At 41.7% G+C, this 21,609-nt stretch overlaps 1 protein-coding gene across 5 annotated transcripts; it reads left to right on the forward strand.

Annotated features, from left to right (window-relative positions):
• Positions 1-284: 284 nt before the first annotated feature.
• LOC133655430 (ATP-citrate synthase) lies at positions 285-18,658 on the forward strand. 5 transcript variants are annotated; one of them, XM_062055606.1, is made up of 30 exons: positions 285-425; positions 4,854-5,035; positions 5,232-5,354; positions 5,710-5,772; positions 6,898-7,088; positions 7,225-7,304; positions 7,485-7,615; positions 9,461-9,579; positions 10,157-10,293; positions 10,465-10,526; positions 10,680-10,797; positions 10,873-11,027; positions 11,142-11,235; positions 11,425-11,481; positions 11,922-11,951; positions 12,620-12,761; positions 12,880-13,048; positions 13,122-13,226; positions 14,022-14,218; positions 14,295-14,376; positions 14,450-14,560; positions 14,775-14,902; positions 14,989-15,082; positions 15,162-15,316; positions 15,385-15,535; positions 15,616-15,759; positions 15,892-16,005; positions 16,169-16,251; positions 16,399-16,475; positions 16,554-18,658. In XM_062055606.1, the coding sequence occupies exons 2-30, from the start codon at positions 4,877-4,879 to the stop codon at positions 16,646-16,648; spliced, it is 3,366 nt and encodes a 1,121-aa protein (XP_061911590.1). In that variant the 5' UTR covers positions 285-425; positions 4,854-4,876; the 3' UTR covers positions 16,649-18,658. The 5 variants fall into 5 exon arrangements, with proteins under 5 accessions (XP_061911590.1, XP_061911585.1, XP_061911586.1 ...); XM_062055601.1 differs by having other exon boundaries at positions 296-425; positions 11,925-11,951; XM_062055602.1 differs by lacking the exon at positions 11,425-11,481 and having other exon boundaries at positions 296-425.
• Positions 18,659-21,609: the final 2,951 nt, after the last annotated feature.

Genomic DNA, 21,609 nt, shown 5'->3' on the forward strand with positions numbered 1-21,609 from the left:
ATTGCTTCATTCATGACTACAATTTGGTGAAGGCTTTAACATTTGACATAGCCTGGCATTGACATACACAAAATAAACATTTTAGTTAAGGAACAATTTGGCAACTTTAACCGCTTACTCTGAAAGGCTACCTCAGCAGACAAAAATGTCCAGCACGCTTGACTTAAAAGTTGCATTTCCTTGCCTTCATCCTTTAATTTCTTTCACCACGGCGGATGACACACTCAGTGGGTGTGGCCGAGCACGATCACGTGACCAGATGCGAACCAATGGGGAGCCCGCGTTGACGCCTAACCAACTCGCCAGATTATGGTGCGACGACGGTGTCTGCTGGCAAGGAGCGCACTCCGCTTGGGGAAAAAGTCGCTTTGTAGTCGTGGTGTTTTCCCACCGGGGAGGCGTTCTCTTGACTTGCTGTTGGAGAGGCAAGTGTTTGTGGCTAACCTCTTTTTTTTTTTTTTTTTTTCAATTTTCTGCACATTTATCAAGCGACTTTGCTTGACGCTACTAGCTAGGTTTGGTTTGTTAGCTCTCGTGACAGCTCTCGAGGTTAGCGGATGTGTGCGTGAGTGATGCTCATAATGCTAATGTTGCATTTAATGTCATATAGTGTCACTATTGGTGTCCTTTTTATGTAACTGTTTTTCTCATTTTCGTAGAACGTGCTAATTTGAGGTGAGGTGTTGGTAATATAAACTAATGCGATAGTCCACTGCTTCCCCCCCTCTCAACAGGAAGTACTTCCTTATTTGGCTACATGGTCATTGGTCAAACGTTCTTGGTCTAATAGTTTGCATAGGGGGTGTGGTGGTTCAATTGACTTGCACCTTTTGGCATTAACAGTCTCACAAAGTCATCAATTTTTGCAAGCAAACCTGTATGATCCTCTCCCAAAAAGCCCAATCAGTGATTGAGACTTTTATTAGTAGATTGCACAGTGAAGTACATATTCCGTACAATTGACCACTAAATGGTTTGATTGAAACTTTTATTAGTAGATTGCACAGTGAAGTACATATTCCGTACAATTGACCACTAAATGGTAACACCCGAATAAGTTTTTCAACTTGTTTAAGTCGGGGTCCACTTAAATTGATTCATGATACAGATATATACTATCATATATACTATCATCACAATACAGTCATCACATAAGATAATCACATTGAATTATTTACATTATTTACAATCAGGGGTGTGGAGGGGGGGGATATGGACATCAAGTAGTGGACATAGAGAGAGAGAGAGAGAGAGATCAGAAGGCATAAGAAAAAGTATCTGCATTTGATTGTTTTCATTTGATTATTAGCAATCCGGGGAGGGTGTTAATTTAGGGTTGTAGCTGCCTGGAGGTGAACTTTTATTGCGGTTTTGAAGGAGGATAGAGATGCCCTTTCTTTTATACCTGTTGGGAGCGCATTCCACATTGATGTGGCATAGAAAGAGAATGAGTTAAGACCTTTGTTAGTTCGGAATCTGGGTTTAACATGGTTAGTGGAGCACCCCCTGGTGTTGTGGTTATGGCGGTCATTTACGTTAAGGAAGTAGTTTGACATGTACTTCGGTATCAGGGAGGTGTAGCGGATTTTATAGACTAGGCTAAGTGCAAGTTGTTTAACTCTGTCCTCCACCTTGAGCCAGCCCACTTTAGAGAAGTGGGTAGGAGTGAGGTGGGATCTGGGGTGGAGGTCTAAAAGTAACCTGACTAGCTTGTTCTGAGATGTTTGGAGTTTAGATTTGAGGGTTTTGGAGGTGTTAGGGTACCAGGAGGTGCATGCGTAATCGAAAAAGGGTTGAACGAGAGTTCCCGCCAGAATCCTCAAGGTGCTTTTGTTGACCAGAGAGGAAATTCTGTAGAGAAATCTTGTTCGTTGGTTAACATTTTTGATTACCTTGGTTGCCATTTTATCACAGGAAAGGTTAGCCTCTAGAATGGAACCTAGGTAGGTGACCTCATCTTTCCTGGTGATAACAATGTCACCTACTTTTATGGTGAAGTCATTGACTTTCTTAAGTTTGATGTGGGACCCAAACAGGATGGATTCTGTTTTACCCAAGTGTATAGAGAAGTGGGTAGGAGTGAGGTGGGATCTGGGGTGGAGGTCTAGAAGTAACCTGACTAGCTTGTTCTGGGATGTTTGGAGTCTAGATTTGAGGGTTTTGGAGGTGCTGGGGTACCAGGAGGTGCATGGGTAAGGGCGAAAGGGTGCATCCAACTGACATACAATCCAGCACTCATGCTATTCGTGACAGGATGCACAAAAACCTAGGAAACAATGCTGTAAAATGCACATTTGGGTTTTTAGGTGAGGATTTGGCCCATGTCGACAGGTTGTGCTTGAACAGACTCTGAAATGTTCCCCAATCACCAACAAATTGCACATTGCACAGAAGACAGATGGACGGACAGGCGAGGGTAATTTGCAAATATTTTAAGGTTTCCTTTTTGCCAGCAGCGTTTGCCATGACACACGATACAGCCGGTCACGTACAGATGTAAACCACTCTAATCCCGCCTGGTACTCATCTACAGTCTCCATAGCGATACACATTTTATGGCTTAATAGCTCCAAACAATGCCTAGCTACATTGTGGGACAGCTGTCTTAAAGCCCAGTCATAATATGCTGCTGATAATATGCTTGCAAGATGATTTCTTTCATAGGAGCTGCAAACATGAAACCACAGAATGCACACATCTTATCAAGAGTCTATTTTTAGATTAGTGTCATCAAGATGGCCTAATCTCTTTGTTTGTTTATAAAAGTAGCAAAGTTACATCCTAGACCAGTCGGGACAGTTGCACATACTAGTTTCCCCAGCAGTCAGCTTGTTGCATTTTCGCCGGAAGAGCTCATTTGCACTCAAGGAACCAGGCCAGAGGCAGAGCAGGTCTGACGGCATGGGGCCACGCGGAAAAGTGGATTGTCAGGCCTATGAGCGACACTTGTAGTAGTAGTAGGTTCCACCCGAACTGTTGCATCTGTTTAGGTAGTAGATAGAGATGCATGCAAATCGTGTCATCTGTTTGGATGATAGCGACTTTTAAGATAGCTCGCCTCTTGTAAATCTGTCTTTGCAGGTTTAATGTGTCAAATCCTGCGTGGTCATCATCATTTATATCTACGGTAAATAGTGTGTAAGCGTGTCTGCAGTGTACCCGATCCATTTTGTAATATTTCATTTGTACAGAGAAAGCAGAAAAACCTCAGTGGAGAAACACGGCTGCTTCATGTAATAAGTCTTTTGTTGGTTGTTACTAGTTTGTGGTTACATGGCCCAACTTGTTTAACCCTTCATGGTTACATATTTTGCCGCTGCTGATTTGAAAGACATTCATGAGTGTATAGCACAGTTATTTTTTGCAGCCGCATCATTGTATGTGGCCGACAAAAGCCTGGAAAGAATGTTCGTCAATAGAGTACCTACCGGTAATCTTTTCTTGCTAAATTCTTTACAATTTGACACAAAAAAATGCATGTACCTCATGCAATTGCATATCTTTTAAACTTAAATATTATCTAATAATGCAACAAATGTACTATCATACATTCCACGAAATGTATAGTACAATTGAAATAAATACTTAAATACCTACTTCACTTATATAGGCAGCTCAGTCACCAAAATTCTACCATATGAAACAGTGTTGTAAAAAAAAAAAAAATTTTTTTTTACTGCAAAGGCTTTTTAAACATTTTTTACATTACCCAGAGGTAATTATGTCATATTTTAAGAAGGTGACCCCTTTAACAGTTCATTTATATTCAATTATTATTCAGTTACAAGTGGCCCTCTGAGGGCAGCCATACCTGCAATGTGGCCCTCAATGAAAACAAGTTTGACGCCCCTTGCATATAGTTCGTTAATTTGTATTATATTACCACATTCACCTGGCTCTTCATTCGGTACCCTTGCCTGCGCATTCAAATGTCTTAGACCAGGGGCGTCAAACTCATTTTAGCTCAGGGGCCGCATGGAGGAAAGCCTACTCCCACGTGGGCCGGATGGGGAAAAACATGGCATTACAACTTAAAAATACAACTACGACAACTTCAGATTATTTTCTTTGTTTTACTTGGGACCAAAATAGAACAAGCACATTAAAAACAAACTACATATCACAAATAATCCTCTTGGCAAAACACTTCAAGTTAGTTGGAAATTCTGAGGAAGTAAATGGTGCGGTTTCAAAAACACCACAAAGAACACAATGAACTGAGACTTCATCTCAGTATATAAAGCAATTAAACTTTAAGTTAACCATGAATTGATTAACGTGGACCCCGACTTAAACAAGTTAAAAAACTTATTCGGGTGTTACCATTTAGTGGTCAATTGTACGGAATATGTACTGTACTGTGCAATCTACTAATAAAAGTCTCAATAAATCAATCAATCAAAGTCACAGCCTATCTAAGATTAAATAAAATAAAGCATAAAAATGCTTCTATGTATCAACTACCTCATTAGTCTGTTCACTTTCTTTAAATTTGCCCAGAAGACAATATTTTTTACAGAACTATAGCTACTGTATGTGCAGCATCTCATGCAGCATTCTGAGTGGGATTACTAATTGTTTATTTTACTCCTGTTTGTTTCATGTTGGGTTTAGGGGGAGGAGTTGCAGCCCCGCTTGGTATAGTTGGTATAAACTATTTGCTTGTCTAACGTAATTGCTTTTGCAAAACCCAGTGGACACCAGCAGTTTCTTTAATTTAAAAATGCAGCTCAATTTTAAACTTTGCAAACTCATCCCGCGGGCCGCATGTTTGACATCCCTGCCCTAGACAGTTTTCTGGCTTTATTACCTTATCAGTTCAATGACCACCTGCTACTTGCTTCTCCCAAAAGGTCTTGTGCGATCCAGTGTTGCCATGTCGGCAAAAGCCATCTCGGAGCACACCGGGAAGGAGTTCCTGTCCAAGTATATCTGCACCTCGGCGGCAGTGCAGAACCGATTCCGCTATGCCAGCGTCACAGCTGAGACCGACTGGGCTCGTCTCACGCAAGAGCATCCTTGGCTTCTCACGGAAGTATGACAAAGCCACTTTAATGTGACTACATCTCATGAGATGATCATGCAAGGACATTTGAAATAAACTGTGCATGCCTTTTATCACGCGTTGATCTTAAGGCCTCTCAGGTTCCTGTCATAGATTTTATCAAATCAAGCTAGGACGCAAGCTTGTCTTCATGTTTGCAAACTTCTAACTGGCCTTTCTCCCGCAGAAACTGGTGGTGAAACCAGATCAGCTCATCAAGCGACGCGGGAAACTGGGACTGGTGGGCATCGACTTGGACCTGCAGGGCGTTCAGGAGTGGCTCAAAAGTCGCCTCATGAGCGAGACCACCGTGAGTGTCCTGCAGCTTTTCCCTCTTTTCCATTAAGGGTACAAATAGACATATAGACAATAATGTTAGCTGCAGCCTTTTGTCCCATTAGTGCCAGTAAGTGGATGACTTGTATTTCCCCCAAGGCATGAGTTTGCATCTACCTTTGCTACCAGGTCACAAGTTATGTAATGTGAGTGGAGGATGGTTGGTCTATTTTGGTCCACTATACATGCGAACATGCTACACCGCATTGGAGTATAAAGCAAGGCTTCGCTGTCCTTGACATGGGCTGACGTGCCTTTGGGAGGGTGTGACATTGTGTTTTGTTAAATAAACATGATGGCGTGTGATATGAAGTGTGTGTTTTCAATAGGTGGGCAGGGCAAAGGGTGTGCTGAAGAACTTCCTCATCGAGCCATTTGTTGCGCACAAGCAGGTACTTTCTTCACACACAGTGCCTCTAAAGTCGACCGTCTGTTTTGGTTTAATTTGTTTACATTTTGATTAAGTTCTCCTGCACCTGTAGCATTTTAACATGCTCGACTGGTATAAAGTGTAAAATGTAGCTGAACATTGTATAGTAAAACTATTTTTACTCAAAAAAAAACATGTGACCAAAAGAAGTAATCAAAGTTGCACATCACACTTTTTAATGTAAGTGTGTACGTGTTACAAAAAGTTGTATAGTAAAATTTAAAACAATCTACGGATGTAATGACATGAAAATGTCACATGGTGATTGTGAATAAAATTATCACAGTATTGTTAAATGTGCTGAAAAAATACTTATATACACACACTGAAATCTTTTAACCAAGTTTTATTTAATACATTAAATAAGCAACACACAATATACTTTCCTTGGTAGAACTAACATTAAACATTGTTCTATTGTTGTTTGACTTTTTAAATATTATATTCTTCTGTTTTAATTTATAAAGATTTTAGAGTGTTACATGTGAAAAGAAAAACAGGTGTTAGTAATGGGGAAAGATGTTAATGTGTCTTGTTTTCATGTAAGCATTTAAGCTAGCTAGCAGTTAGCATGCTAGCTGCTTCTCTAGGAAATGTGCTGTGTCACCGTGAGTTTTTCAAAGTGAGCTAATCAATCACGGTTTTACTATAATTGGCATTTCAATCGTGGTTTATGATTTGAACGGTAATCGTTACATCCTGAAAACAATCAATTGTATTCTTTGAGGGGTACTGGGAAAAGCGCTCTATGAACGTATTATGTATACTGTTCTAACATTATTTCCAATATCGATGCAGACTTATTGTCGCCATAGTGTACTGAGCAGCCAGGACAGTGTGTATGTACTGCCTTTGTGGCAACAAAGCAGCTATATCACAATAAATAAACTTTCCAGTTGGATGGTTATCATTACATTTCTTCACTGGCGCTCTTCTTCACAAAAAAAGTATTTTTTTTTCACATGTTTTGGTCACTTTTCAAACTTTTAGGTGTACTGTATTGAAGGTTGATTGGAACAGCACGATTGTTGCTGTGCTTGTGCGCTAAATCTCTGTTGTGTCCCCCTTTTGTTTCTTTATCCACCAGGAGGAGGAGTTTTACGTGTGCATTTATGCCACACGTGAGGGCGACCACGTGCTCTTCCACCACGAGGGGGGCGTGGAGGTAGGGGACGTGGATGCCAAAGCCCAGCGGCTGATGGTTGCCATTGATGACAAGCTCAGTGAGGATCAAGTGACACGGCAGCTGCTCACACATGTTCCTAATGAACGGAAAGGGTAGGTGGTGCAACCCCCCGCCACAATAAAATACCCCATCTGTGCAGCTCTTACAATGACCCACATGAGCCCATTTTCAAATGGAACATTCTGAACTTTTCTGCTTATAATTTTTATATGCCTTCCTCCTTTTTAGAATCCTGGCCAGCTTTATAGTGGGTCTCTTCAACCTCTATGAGGACCTCTATTTCACCTACCTGGAGATCAATCCTTTAGGTAATATTCCATTACAGCTCAGCTAATTAAATACTTTTAAGTGGAAAACACTGAGCGTTCATTCATCTAAATGAATTAATTAAGTGGAAAACACTGAGCGTTCATTCATCTAAATGAATTAAGTACTTAAAGCTGGCTGCATATTTGAAGATCTTGTGAGTTAACTGAATTACCTTGCAGTTGTTACCCAGGATGGCGTTTACATCCTGGACATGGCAGCTAAGATTGATGCCACGGCCGATTACATCTGCAAGGCGAAATGGGGGGATGTGGAGTTTCCGCCACCTTTTGGTAGAGAAGCTTATCCAGAGGTGAGAATATGAGCAGTTTTTTCATAATAATAATAATAATAAATTTTTCTCATAAGGCGCCTTTCTGGGCACTCAAGGACACCGTACAAAATCAAAACGATAAAATCAATTGGAAAAAAACAACAACAACAACAAAGATCGATAAGATTTACAGTGAATAAGCAGTCAGGAATAGGTGTGTTTTGAGTCTTGATTTAAAGAGGGATATTGAGTCTATGTTACCAAGGTCTGGTGGTAATGAGTTTCTAAAGATGATGGGCTGAGCGGCTGAAAGCTCGGGCACCCATGGTGGACAGTTTATATAAGGGGACAGTGAGATGGATGGATGAAGAGGATCTTAGAGAACGTGAGGGCGTGGCGACATGGAGCAGGTCAGAGAGATATGACGGAGAAAGGTTATTGATAGCTTTGAAAGTGAGGATAATTATTTTAAATTGGATACAGTGTTTGATGGGTAGCCAATTGAGTTCTTGCAGAACAAGGGTGATGTGCTGGATTGAAGGGGTTCTGGTGATTATCCGGCTGCATAGTTCTGGAGAAGCTGAAGTTTGTGAAGTGACTTGTGAGGGAGACCGAACAGGTGTGAGTTGCAGTAGTCCAGGCGAGAGGTGACAAGGCTATGGACTAGTATGGCAGCAGTATGTGGGGTTAGGGATGGGCGAAGTCGATTAATGTTGCGTAGATGAAAGTAAGCAGACCGGGTAATGTTGTTTAAGTGAGCTTGAAAAGGGAGTGTGCTGTTGAGAATGACACCCAGAATCTTAACTTAGGGAGAGGGTAACGGACAAGCTGTTGGTTTTAGCTAGAATGGATTGTGTACCTACAAGTAAGATTTCGGTTTTATTACTATTGAGTTGGAGGAAATTGGAGGAGAACCACAGTTTGAGTTCACTGAGGCAGTCTGTAAGGGAGGAAGAAGCAAGAGAAGCAGTTGGTTTGGTTGAGACGTAGAGCTGAGTGTCATCCGCATAACAGTGAAAATGTATTTTAACTTTACGGAAAACATTGCCAAGGGGTAGAATGTAGATGATAAAAAGCAGGGAACCGAGAACAGAGCCCTGGGGCACACCAGAGGAAACGGGAGACAGAAGGGATTTGAATGAACGGACTTGAACAAACTGTGTGTTTGTGATGCCAATATTGTGCTATCTATGGAGGAGGACAGGGTGTGAAGTGGTATCAAAGGCTGCAGTGAGATCTAAAAGGATGAGGACAGTGAGAAGACCAGAATCAGCTGCCAGGAGGAGATCGTTTGTGATTTTTACAAGTACTGTTTCAGTGCTGTGCAGGGGGCGGAAACCAGACTGGAATTGTTCATATAGGTTATTTAACTGTAGGTGGGAGTGATGTCGGTTTTGGCTTGACATTGTTACTGTCCAATGCAATGCACATTATCATCCATACAGTGAGTACACTCCACATTTCAGCAACCATTTTATCATATCTCTTGCGTTACCAGCTTTTTAGGCCAATGGATGTGTTGACACATATTCAGTGGACAGCGAATGTATACTGCTACACAAGCTATACTAATAATAATAATAATAATAATACATTTTATTTGGTATAGCGCTTTTCAGAGTACTCAAAGATGCTTTACAGGATAAAAAATTTAAATATAAAACAGTTCAAAGTAATAATATAAAATACAGGAAATATAAAAGCAGTACATTGTAAAATACTGTATACTGTATCTACTCTGACTACTCTAAAGTATGTAAACAAGTTTGCTTTATAGCGTATTGTCCGTTAAGATGTACAACAAAAAAATGGTTGCCGAAATGTGAGGAGTATATTCACTTTGTGAGATACTGTACAAGTCACACATGATCTGTCTCCTTGTAGGAAGCCTACATAGCTGATCTGGATGCAAAGAGTGGAGCCAGTCTGAAGCTGACGTTATTAAACCCTCGTGGCAGGATCTGGACAATGGTGGCTGGGGGAGGCGCCTCCGTAGTATACAGGTATTTTTTGTTTGCTTGTCAAGTCTTAAGTTATCTCCATGCCACTGCAGCACCTAATATAAAAACCTGGATAACAGCCCTGACACAGATGATAGAAATGGAAAAAAATACATTTAGTATTAGTGCATAAGTTGTATCCAGTACATTTTTGTAATATAATTATTATATGCTGTAATTATGATTTTCTGTATATGTATGCATAAGAGTATGTAAAGATGGGAGTGTTTTTAAAGTATATATAGTTGTGTGTGTGTGTGTGTGTGTGTGTGTGTGTGTGTGTGTGTGTGTGTGTGTGTGTGTGTGTGTGTGTGTGTGTGTGTGTGTGTGTGTGTGTGTGTGTGTACACATATATATATATATATTAATACAAAAAAATATTTTTGAATCTATTATTTTTTCTTTTTACCGGGTACTTATTTTTGTTTAATATATGACATTTTCTGTAATTATTGTTTATTTCTTTAAAAAAAAAAGAGGCAATGATATTGTGAAACAATTGCAATAAAGTAATAATTTTAAAAAAATCTATCACTGTGCCTTACATTTCACTCTTGACATCGTATCTTTTCATGTGTAGCGATACCATCTGTGATCTGGGCGGCGTGGATGAGCTAGCAAACTATGGCGAGTACTCCGGTGCGCCCAGCGAGCAGCAGACATATGACTACGCCAAAACTATCCTGTCTCTGATGACTCGTGAAAAACACCCAGAAGGTGGGTGCGGGGAACTCTGCGCTATGTTTAAAAGAGACTCAAGTTGTTAGAAGTGAAGGGAAAGGTGCCACAAGCTCCCTGCTCATGCTGTGTGTGTTACCAGCAATAGAATCCATGTTTGCGAATGTGACTCAAGAGTCAAATTTCTGTCTTCACTCTTGTGCCCTGCAGGAAAGGTGCTGATCATTGGAGGAAGCATTGCCAACTTTACAAATGTTGCAGCCACATTCAAGGTGAATAGAAGGATAATACAAACTGGCCACAGCATTAGGAACACAATTCTACCTTTACAGAGAAGAAATGCTCAGTTTGGCTTTACTGACAGAAGCACTCATGGAGACTCACACTTTCCTCCACTCATAGCTGACCTGTGTCTTCGTCCTCAGGGCATTGTCAGGGCCATCAAAGACTACCAAGGTCCTCTAAAGGAGCACGAGGTCACCATCTTTGTTCGACGTGGCGGGCCAAACTACCAGGAAGGCCTCAGGGTGATGGGGGAAGTGGGTGAGTGGTTAAGGAAAGAGGCAGAGGCTTTAAAGCATGTTTAATGAAGAAGTTTTAATCACTTTTTTTTTGCAGGGAAGACCACTGGTATTCCTATTCATGTGTTTGGAACAGAAACCCATATGACCGCCATTGTTGGTATGGCTCTGGGACACAAGCCCATCCCTAACCAGCCGCCAGTGGACGCACATACTGCCAACTTCCTCCTGAATTCAAGCAACAATGTCATGGTATTTTTAATGATGCAACACTCTATGGTTGGCAAGTAGAGGTGTCATAAGGTCATTTGGGTCACGCAAGGTTATTTTAAAGCACCAACACACGTCTTGACTTTCGTCTCCTAGACTCCGGCTACCACAAGGACCGCCTCTTTCTCTGAAGCCAGGCTGTCCAACGATATCACTTCCGCCAAAAAGTGCAAAGCAGGTCTTTCAGCAGGTAACACTAAAATTTCCTTTGCTTTCTGTTAGACGCCACATTTCACTCTCACATTTCTGCTTCCCGTCTTCCTTCCTCACATATGCTCTTGAACCCCATGATGCATTTAGTTTCTTCCTCTTTTTTCTGTTGCTGCACAATCCACTCCACTCTCTCACCCCGTCTCTTCTTCGTGCTTGTTCCTCTAAGACCCTCTTCATTCACTACTGTGGCCTCTGAAGAATGTGGTCACAGGTGATTGGAAAGGTAAGTTCTGGGTGTGCCCTCCCCTCACTGCGCTGCTCTGCACACTTACTTGACCCAGCTTACCTTACTCGAAGTATTTGTGTACATCTGCATTTGCAGTACCACTATTGCCGCATTGTACAGCCTTTGAATTAGATTTTATTATCTTCTGGTTCTACTAGGTGTCGCTGGTATTTTAACCGTCCTTTATTACATAGCATTAACTGCAGTCTCATCAACAAATAAAGATTACATTGTGCCTAAAGTATAGCTTTTAAATTGCTTTTCAGAGCAGTGCAGCAATGCTGAGCTTTGCATGCTCTCATCTGCAATGCCTATTGCTCTCATAGCTAATGTACAGTTGTCAAAATAAGTATTAAACTAATGGCAGGAAGACACATTCATTCTTCTCTCTTGTTTTGTACTTGTTTGTTGTGTTGTTTGGTCCTGTGGGCTCTAAGAAGTGCAGGCCTCTTCAGGCTGCAACAGAGGTATGGAAGGGTGTGAAGATCCTGAACGTTCTGCTTTCATCACAAACTTCTTGTCTACTTTCCTCCCTGCCTTGCTTTTTTTCATCTCTTCTGTGACCTTGTCTTCTCGTTATTGTGGTTTTCTGTCCTGACAAGAGTGCTGCTTCGTAAATTCCAAGTTGACTGGTTTCTTTTGCAGTTGTTGACTTACACTATAGATTCTGAGGTCTATGTGCCTGTTAGGATATTGGCACATCTAACTGTCTGGTTTACAATGGTGGAGTATCAAGTTATCAACATAAGCATACTGAATTTAGCTTTGAAATCTGGAATGAAAATGGAAATTAAACAATGCTTTTCTCTTCCAAACTAACACGGTGATTCATCTTATTAATTTCTAACAGTGTGATGTAAAGGGGTTGAACAAAATAATACAACCTACAACTTAGAGTAGTACTGTGTATGACTTAATAAGATGGAGTTTTCTCAGCTCTACAGTATATTCTTATTACTCCTGTGATTATTTTCTCCGCCTCCTGCGACTAAAATTGTCTGCAGAGCGACGTTATCTCTGTGCTCTGACCGTGTGTGTTGTGACGCCTAAACCAGCCTCCCTGCTTTCAGCGCTGCCATCATCCTATTGCCTTCCTCAATTACTGACCAAATAAAACCCTCCTCTGTACTCACAGCCAAAGCCACAACGCTCTTCAGCAAGCACACCAAGGCAGTCGTCTGGGGCATGCAGACGCGAGCCGTACAAGGAATGTTGGACTTTGACTACGTGTGCTCCCGAGATGAACCTTCAGTAGCCGCCATGGTTTACCCATTCACGTAGGTTACTCAAAATTAAATAAACCACTTTGAAATTACACATTATTACTAGTCTACAACATACACTTGTGTCCTTGCTTGCAAGCATAGGTACAACTTTTATATTGTTTTATTTTAGTGGGGATCACAAGCAGAAATTCTACTGGGGCCACAAAGAGATCCTGTTGCCGGTATACAAGAACATGGCCGACGCCATGAAGAAGCATCCTGAGGTGGATGTGCTGATCAGTTTTGCGTCGCTGCGCTCTGCGTTCGACAGCACCATGGAGACCATGCAGTACCCGCAGGTTGAATCATTTTCTGCTGGGCTTGTGTTAACGTCAGAGCTGTTGTCCAACAATGGAAAACCTCTGCTTCCAGATTCACACCATCGCCATCATTGCAGAGGGCATCCCTGAAGCTCAGACCAGGAAAATTATCAAGAAGGCAGATGAAAAGGGCGTCACAATCATTGGCCCAGCTACGGTAATCAGCTTTCACCATCAGTAAATTATAAGGATTTATCTCAGGGATGTTTATTGTTAGTATTTTATCGATACCAATATCGATACAGGTATTCATTTGTACTATTATCGGTATTATATGTAGTTTGTGTGAACAATTTTATTACCATTTTTATTAGCATAAGAGTTTGTACATCACTAACATCGTGTAACATTTCAAAGCAGGGATGTGTTTTATCAACACGTTCTTTTTTAAGTCTTAAATTAGTCGACTATGTGTGCAGTGCACGTTGCAATGCAGTTGTTATGGCATCATCTTGTAAAGACCACACAGATCCATCACTTTCTATTCAATAAAATTACACTCAGCTTGAAATAACAATTATGTATGGCATAGCACACTACACATGAATGCCACACAAATATGATTTCCAGCTTTTACATGACATATAAGATATATAATATACATCAATACAGTCAATTAGCATGTTAGGTGGGTGTGCATTTACAAAGTGTTTTGATGCCATGCAATCGTGGTGCGATGGAGTGACGTCAGACGGCGACTAGGGACCTGTCGGTGGATGCCCTCTTGCTTCAGAGCGACTTTTTATGCGTAGCAGCGGCACCTGAAGTGAATGTGTCAGCGCGTGTGTCATAATTACAACGATCAGCTGAATAAAATAAAAACATTTATAGCAGTACATTTGTCCAGAATCTTAACGTTCCTCCAGGATGGACCCCATTAGTTACGTGCCACAAAATACCTGTACTCGGTATACAGCCCTACTCAGGATTTGACTTTTTGTCTTTTCCCCAGGTTGGCGGCATCAAGCCGGGCTGTTTCAAGATCGGCAACACCGGTGGCATGCTAGACAATATTCTCGCCTCCAAGCTCTATCGTCCAGGCAGCGTGGCGTACGTGTCGCGTTCAGGAGGGATGTCTAATGAGCTTAACAACATCATCTCTCGCACTACTGACGGTGCCTACGAGGGCGTGGCCATCGGAGGAGACCGGTGTGTTCGCCATTGGGCTGCGAAGGCAAATGCCATCCTCCTGACAAAATCTTCATGGCTGTCCTATCTTGTCTAGATACCCCGGCTCCACATTTATGGACCACGTCCTTCGTTACCAGGACACTGCGGGGGTTAAGATGATTGTGGTGCTTGGAGAGGTGGGAGGCACTTCATCATGCTACTCTTGTATCAGTTGCATGATGATAAAACAAAGTTGACATTTTCATTCAGATTGGTGGCACGGAGGAGTACAAGATCTGCCAAGGCATCAAAGAGGGCAGGATCACCAAACCCGTGGTGTGCTGGTGTATTGGAACATGCGCCACCATGTTTGCATCAGAGGTCTGTTGGTGACAATTATAAACACAACTTTATGCAGCACTTATAGAAATAAGAAAAACAAGCATGTTTACCATGCCTTTGCTCTGGACACTGCTGCATTACATTCCACAGACTTCTAATACTTTGCTGCCTTCAGTCTTCTCTTGGATAAAATTGCATAAAATCCTTGCTGTGGAGTTTTTAAGATGGATCTACCTTTCTGTGCCCACTTCAGGTTCAGTTTGGCCATGCCGGGGCGTGTGCCAACCAAGCATCCGAAACTGCTGTGGCCAAAAACCAGGCCTTGAGTGATGCAGGAGCTTATGTACCTAGGAGCTTTGACGAGCTGGGTAATGTCATCAGGTGAGAATTTCATCTGGATGATTCTTGCCTAGAGCTTGTCAGTAGGGAGTTTAAGTGATATATCTGTAATTGTCCCTTTAAAACAGGACTGTTTATGATGAACTAGTGGCCAGTGGGACCATTGTTCCGGCCTTGGAGGTGCCACCCCCAACTGTACCAATGGACTACTCTTGGGCCAGGGTAAGAACTAATCAAAACACTTCAGAAAGGCTGGCAATATGGATTGGGAACATTGATTCTGCCTGCCTGTTTTCTCCAGGAATTAGGCCTGATCCGTAAACCAGCCTCTTTTATGACCAGCATCTGTGACGAGCGAGGCCAGGAGCTCATCTATGCCGGCATGCCCATCACTGAGGTCTTCAAAGAGGAGATGGGTTTAGGAGGAGTTCTGGGACTGCTCTGGTTCCAACGCAGGTTTGTAGGCCTACTGTAGTTTCTGCTCTTTAAAGAGGATCATATCTGAGGTGTTGTGCTGCGTCTAGGTTGCCTCGCTACGCCTGCCAGTTCATTGAGATGTGCCTGATGGTGACGGCTGACCATGGGCCAGCTGTGTCTGGGGCACACAACACTATTGTCTGTGCACGAGCCGGGAAGGACCTCATCTCTAGCCTCACGTCTGGCCTGCTCACCATCGTCAGTGCCCATCATGCATGCCTGATGAAGCCACTGGCATTTTTTTCCCCACTAACAAGTTTTATTCTTCCATGTTCTAGGGAGACCGTTTTGGCGGTGCACTCGACGCTGCTGCGAAACAGTTCAGCAAGTCATTCGATAGCGGCATGCTGCCTATGGAGTTTGTCAACAAGATGAAGAAGGACGGCAAGCTCATAATGGGCATTGGACACCGCATCAAATCTGTAAGCTACTCTTTGGTTACATCAAGTTACACAATCATTAACTGTTTATGGAAAAATTGACAAATAATCTTTAAAGTCTTGAATTAAATGACTCGTCATAAGAAAATCTAGAAATGTGGTTTCCGATTGTAGATCAACAATCCGGACATGCGGGTGCAAATACTCAAGGACTTTGTGAAGCAGCATTTTCCTTCTACTCATCTGCTCGACTATGCCTTAGATGTGGAGAAGATCACCACCTCCAAGGTATCATCAGCCTCTACCAACAAGAGCCACACACAAAAAACCTGATGGATGCAGGGGCCCACATTTGATACATTAAACATGCCAAAACCAATTCAATGTACCGTAGGTGAATATGTGCTCTACTGCCTCAGACTTTGTAAAATTGCAAATTTTTTCATCCTAGAAACCGAACCTCATCCTCAACGTTGACGGTTTAATTGGTGTTGCCTTTGTGGACCTACTTAGGACGTGTGGTGGCTTCACACGGTAAATTGCCTTCAGTATTTTATGAAGATGGAGAATGTAAAGCACTAATGAGCATGTTTGCGGTAGACAATGGTTGTGCACCAAATAGGGAAATTGTCTCCACACTGTTCAGCATTGTTTGTCATGTGACTTTTACATTGCTTCCAGTGACGAGGCAGACGAATTTGTAGAGATCGGCGCTCTAAATGGAATCTTTGTCTTGGGCCGCAGTATGGGCTTTATCGGTGAGTCACGCCCAGGAGTAGTGTTGTCGTAACATGTCTCACCTCTTAATAGCTCACCTTTTATGTGTAACACTTCAGGCCACTACCTGGACCAGAAGAGGCTCAAGCAGGGTTTGTATCGTCATCCCTGGGATGACATCTCCTATGTGCTTCCTGAACACATGTCCATGTAAGGGATGAGCGTTGAGAACGTCGCTCTCACATCTCACCTGCATAACGTTTAACCTTCTAATCAAAGAGTTGCCTTTGGAAGGGGAAGGGTCATCTTGAGAGGCAGGAATTACATCTCGATGGAAAGTTCTGAGTTGAAACATTAAATCTAGTTTTTAATGGATTAAAAGGGGAACTATATTTTAAGATTTAGTTTTTGACAATATATAAAAAAATACTGGAGAAGCTCAGGCCAGAGCACAAGACTTAGTACTTTAAAAATTTGGATTACTTCTCTGTTTGTACCACATTAAATTGGGTGTTATATGTTCATGCAAGCAATATTTGTCTATTTGGTACTTAACGTTAATCCTTATTTATTTTGTCGCCATTTGCCTATTTTAGGCCTTCAGGTGGTACGTATGTGTATGTTTTCTAAATATTGCACCTCAGTTTTAAGGGGAACTGCACTTTTTTTTCAGAATTGTGCCTATCATTCACAATCCTTATTTGAGACATTTTTTTATGCATTCTAAATATAAACACTAGCAAGAGGTGTTTAACAATGCAGATGATGGGGATTCGATCCATCCATCCATTTTCTACCGCTTGTCCCTTTCGGAGTCGCGGGGGGTGCTGGAGCCTATCTCAGCTGCATTCAGGCGGAAGGTAAATGGGTCGTACTTGTATAGCGCTTTTCTACCTTGTTGAGGAACTCAAAGCGCTTTGACACTATTTTCCACATTCACCCATTCACACACACAAATTCACACACTGATGGGTGATGGAAGGTGGAGTACACCCTGGACAAGTCGCCACCTCATCGCAGGGCCAACACAGATAGACAGACAACATTCACACTCACATTCACACACTAAGGCCATTTTAGTGTTGCCAATCAACCTATCCCCAGGTGCATGTCTTTGGAGGTGGGAGGAAGCCAGAGTACCTGGAGGGAACCCACGCAGTCACGGGAGAACATGCAAACTCCACAAAGAAAGATCCCGAGCGCAGGATCGAACCCAGGACCTTCGTATAGTGAGGCAGACGCACTAACCCCTCCTCCACCGTGCTGCCCACAGATTCGATCTAAAAACATCAAAAACCTCCAATGTTTTATATACATGCTGGAAGTATATATGTAATGTAGTAACAGGTACAGTCATAATACCATGTATTATTTACTGTATTCTGGTCATTTTAAGTATTATAGGAACATTTTGGTGACACATTGATTTTCCAGAGCGCATGGCAATGTAGCCTGCCAGCGTAGCCCCCACTTCCTCCCCTCTGTTGCAAGTGTTGTGGATTCTATGTAACATGTTTGTGTCCTTATGGCTATTTAGTTTGAATGAATGACAAATTACTATTTACGTCAACAATAATAGCTACTACCTATCATGGCAAACACGAGGGCTTAAGCAGAATACATGAATCCCCTTACCTGCATTGTTAGCCACCTGTTGCTAGCATTTGTTTGCGATTTAGAATAGACACAAAAAAAAAGACATGTGTTCTAGTCTCACATAGGAATTGTGAATTATAGGCAATTTTTTAAAGTGCAGTTCCCCTTAAAGTCATCCAAACATGGCTTCAAAACACCTTCAAGTTTTCCATTTATAAATCTCTTGTGAAGAACCAAAGTAGCTTTATTTTGACAAGACAAGTCAAAACGGGAATAGAAAGTTGTCAGTATTGCTTCTAAACCTGGTAAACTGTCTATTGTAAACTCTGTTCCGTCTGTGTAAATGCGATAACGGACCTTCTAAAAAAGAACAAGATGTGGAATGATGTTAATGGTGAACAAGCCGAGTGAGTTTCAATAATAGAATCTTTTGGAGATTAAACTATTGCACAAATGACAGTGTCCTTGCTTTAAAGATTGGACTCAATATGAAGACATACTGTAATTTCCTAATTTACAACCTGCATTGTCTGATAATTGGTTTGCTTTTATTTAACTGTGAAAATGTTTTTTTTGTAACACGCTGTCATAGTGGTACAATAAAACCCTTGTTTTACTTTTTATTCAAGTCATTGTACTGTTGTCCATCACCTATATTTTACAATACGCTGGTTATCACACAAAACACAGCATCCCCAATATGTTATGAAACACATGGCAACAACCAAGCGTGGTGAATGAATACTTCTATAACCCTGTGAATCAAAACAGCATTAACAAGAAAAAGTTAACATTGGATTCTTTTGATACTCAACTAGGAACAGGAAGTGAACGTGTTTCATCCAGAATGGCCTCCTTCTGCGTAAAAGTCACTTCACCTCCTGTCCCGTTATGTTTTGGTAAATGTTCTCATCCGTGTTTTTTTTTACAGAGCTTACTGAATATTAAAAAATAACTTATTTGTAAACAAACGTTCAGGAAATATTAGGAGGCAACCGCTGTTCATATATGAGAGCAGTTTTAGTGAAGGAATATTTTCCGGGCACAATTCATCGACAATATATCCTAAAGGAGTTTACAAAAGTTGTGCTAAGGAAAATAAGGACAAGATACACTATATTGCCAAAAGTATTTGGCCACCTGCTTTGGCTCACATATGAACTTGACGTGCCATCCCATTCCTAACCCATAGGGTCACATGAAGTTTGGAGCTCTGTAGCAACTGACTGTGCAGTAGGCGACCTCTTTGCACTATGCGCTTCAGCATCCGCTGACCTCTCTCTGTCAGTTTACTCGGCCTACCACTTTGTGGCTGAGTTGCTGTTGTCTAGTGATGGGTCCGGCAACACCGACGCATCGGCGCATGCGTCGAGCTCATAGAGCGATACCCTGTGTCGGTGCGCGTATCGCTTTTAGAAAGTCACGTGACCGAACACGAGCTGTTTTGGTCACGTGACTGCTCATGAGCTGTTCTGGTCACGTGACCGCTCATGAACTGTATCGCACTGACGCCTGCGCGCCAAACTGTGTTTATTAGGAAGCGGCGCAATGCGTGTTGTTGACGAACACCGTTAGGGCCGCTTGTTGTCACTGTCACTCAAAGTTGCATTTCAAAATTACACAGAATAAATGTGTTTATTTTGTTTAGAATTCAGATGGGTTTGATTTGGTGCGCGGCATATGTTGGCTGTGCGGCGCACGGGGTGCGCGGAGGACGCTTGAGCACTGCGCAATTGCGCAGGCGCGCACCTTAGAGGGAACGTTGCTCACAGGGCACAGAGGAGGCGTCAGTGCGATACAGTTCGCGTATCGGTCACGTGACCAAAGCAGCTCATGATCGGTCATGTGACTTTCTAAAAGCGGTACGCGCACCGACACAGGGTTTCGCTCTATGAGCTCGACGCATGCGCCGATGCATCTGTGTTGCAGGACCCATCACTACTGTTACTAGAGAAGGTACAGGAATGACGGCGTGGCGAAGTTGGTAGAGTGGCCGTGCCAGCAATCGGAGAGTTGCTGGTTACTGGGGTTCAATCCCCACCTTCTACCATCCTAGTCACGATACATGTTCACATTATTTGACTGTATCTAAAAAAGATAAAAATATTTTTTTATTTAAATGAAGATATGAAATAATCCTAAATGAAATACAATGACTTGGTTTATATTATTGTATATACTAGGTCATAAAATCAGTGTCAGTTGAGTCGGTCCATAGGTTGCCTGTAGGGATTTTTAAGGTCCAGCAGATGTCAGTATTTAGTGACACAGTATCGACACAGTATCAATACAGTTTTGCAATGTGTCGAAACGCTTCATGAGGCCTCATCAACCCATCACTACGTGTTGTTCCCAAACTCTTCCATTTTCTTATAATAAAGCTGACAGTTGATGTTGGAATATTTAGGAGCGAGGAAATTTCACCACTGGATTTGTTGCACAGGTGGTATCGTATGACAGTTCCACACTGGAAATCAATGAGCTCCTGAGAGCGGCCCATTCTTTCACAAATGTTTGTAGAAACAATCTCCATGCATAAGTGCTTGATTTTATACACCTGTGGCCAGACCAAGTGACACCTGATTCTGATCATTAGGATGGTTGGCCAAATACTTTTGGCAATATAGTGTATGTTACATACCCCATTATTCCCTAAATTAAAGAAATACAATTTAAAATTATTAATGGAATATACCCTTTAGAGGATTTTTTTAAACTAAAATTAAACATAGAGGTTAACGGCTGTTGTATCTGTGGAGCTGTAGAGCAGTGGTCCCCAGCCTTTTTGTAACTGCGGACCGGTCAACGCTTGAAAAATTGTCCCACTGACCGGGGGCGGGGGGTGTTTTGTTTTTTTTGTCATAAAAAAAATACAATCATGTGTGCTTACGGACTGTATCCCTGCAGACTGTATTGATCGATATTGATATATAATGTAGGAACCAGAAATATTAATAACAGAAAGAAACAACCCTTTTGTGCGAATTAGTGTAAATGGGGGAGGGAGTTTTTTTTGGGTTGGTGCACTAATTGTAAGTGTATCTTGTGTTTTTTTATGTTGATTTAATAAAAAATAAAAATAAAAATTATTTTTTTAATTTCTTGTGCGGCCCGATACCAATCAATCCACGGACAGGTACCGGGCCACGGCCCGGTGGTTGGGGACCACTGCTGTAGAGGATGTCAATCGTCCGTGGAATGTGATACTGTATCTGTTTTGGGAGGAAATCAGAGATTGGTTGAGAGACTATGTGGAGATGTCCCCATTCACAATAGAAGAGATGAAATTTGGAATATTTATAAATTATGGTAACATAGAAATGTTTGTCAACATTATTATGTTGCAAGCAAAACACTTTATACATGTCGATTTCTAAAAGTAAAACCTGCATTTTTTAATTGGCTTAATGGTTTCAAATTATCAATTAAATCTTGGAAAATGGTTAAAAGTACAAAAGCCCTTAAATTGATACCGTTATTGGAGAAATTCAAAGTGATTTAGATTAGATTTGTTTTGTCTTTTTGATATTTGTGTCTTATCCTATTTTTTTTATATTCTATTTGTATGTGCTTTAATTT

This window comes from Entelurus aequoreus, linkage group LG08 (assembly GCF_033978785.1).
Source record: "Entelurus aequoreus isolate RoL-2023_Sb linkage group LG08, RoL_Eaeq_v1.1, whole genome shotgun sequence".
Lineage (NCBI taxonomy): Eukaryota > Metazoa > Chordata > Actinopteri > Syngnathiformes > Syngnathidae > Entelurus > Entelurus aequoreus.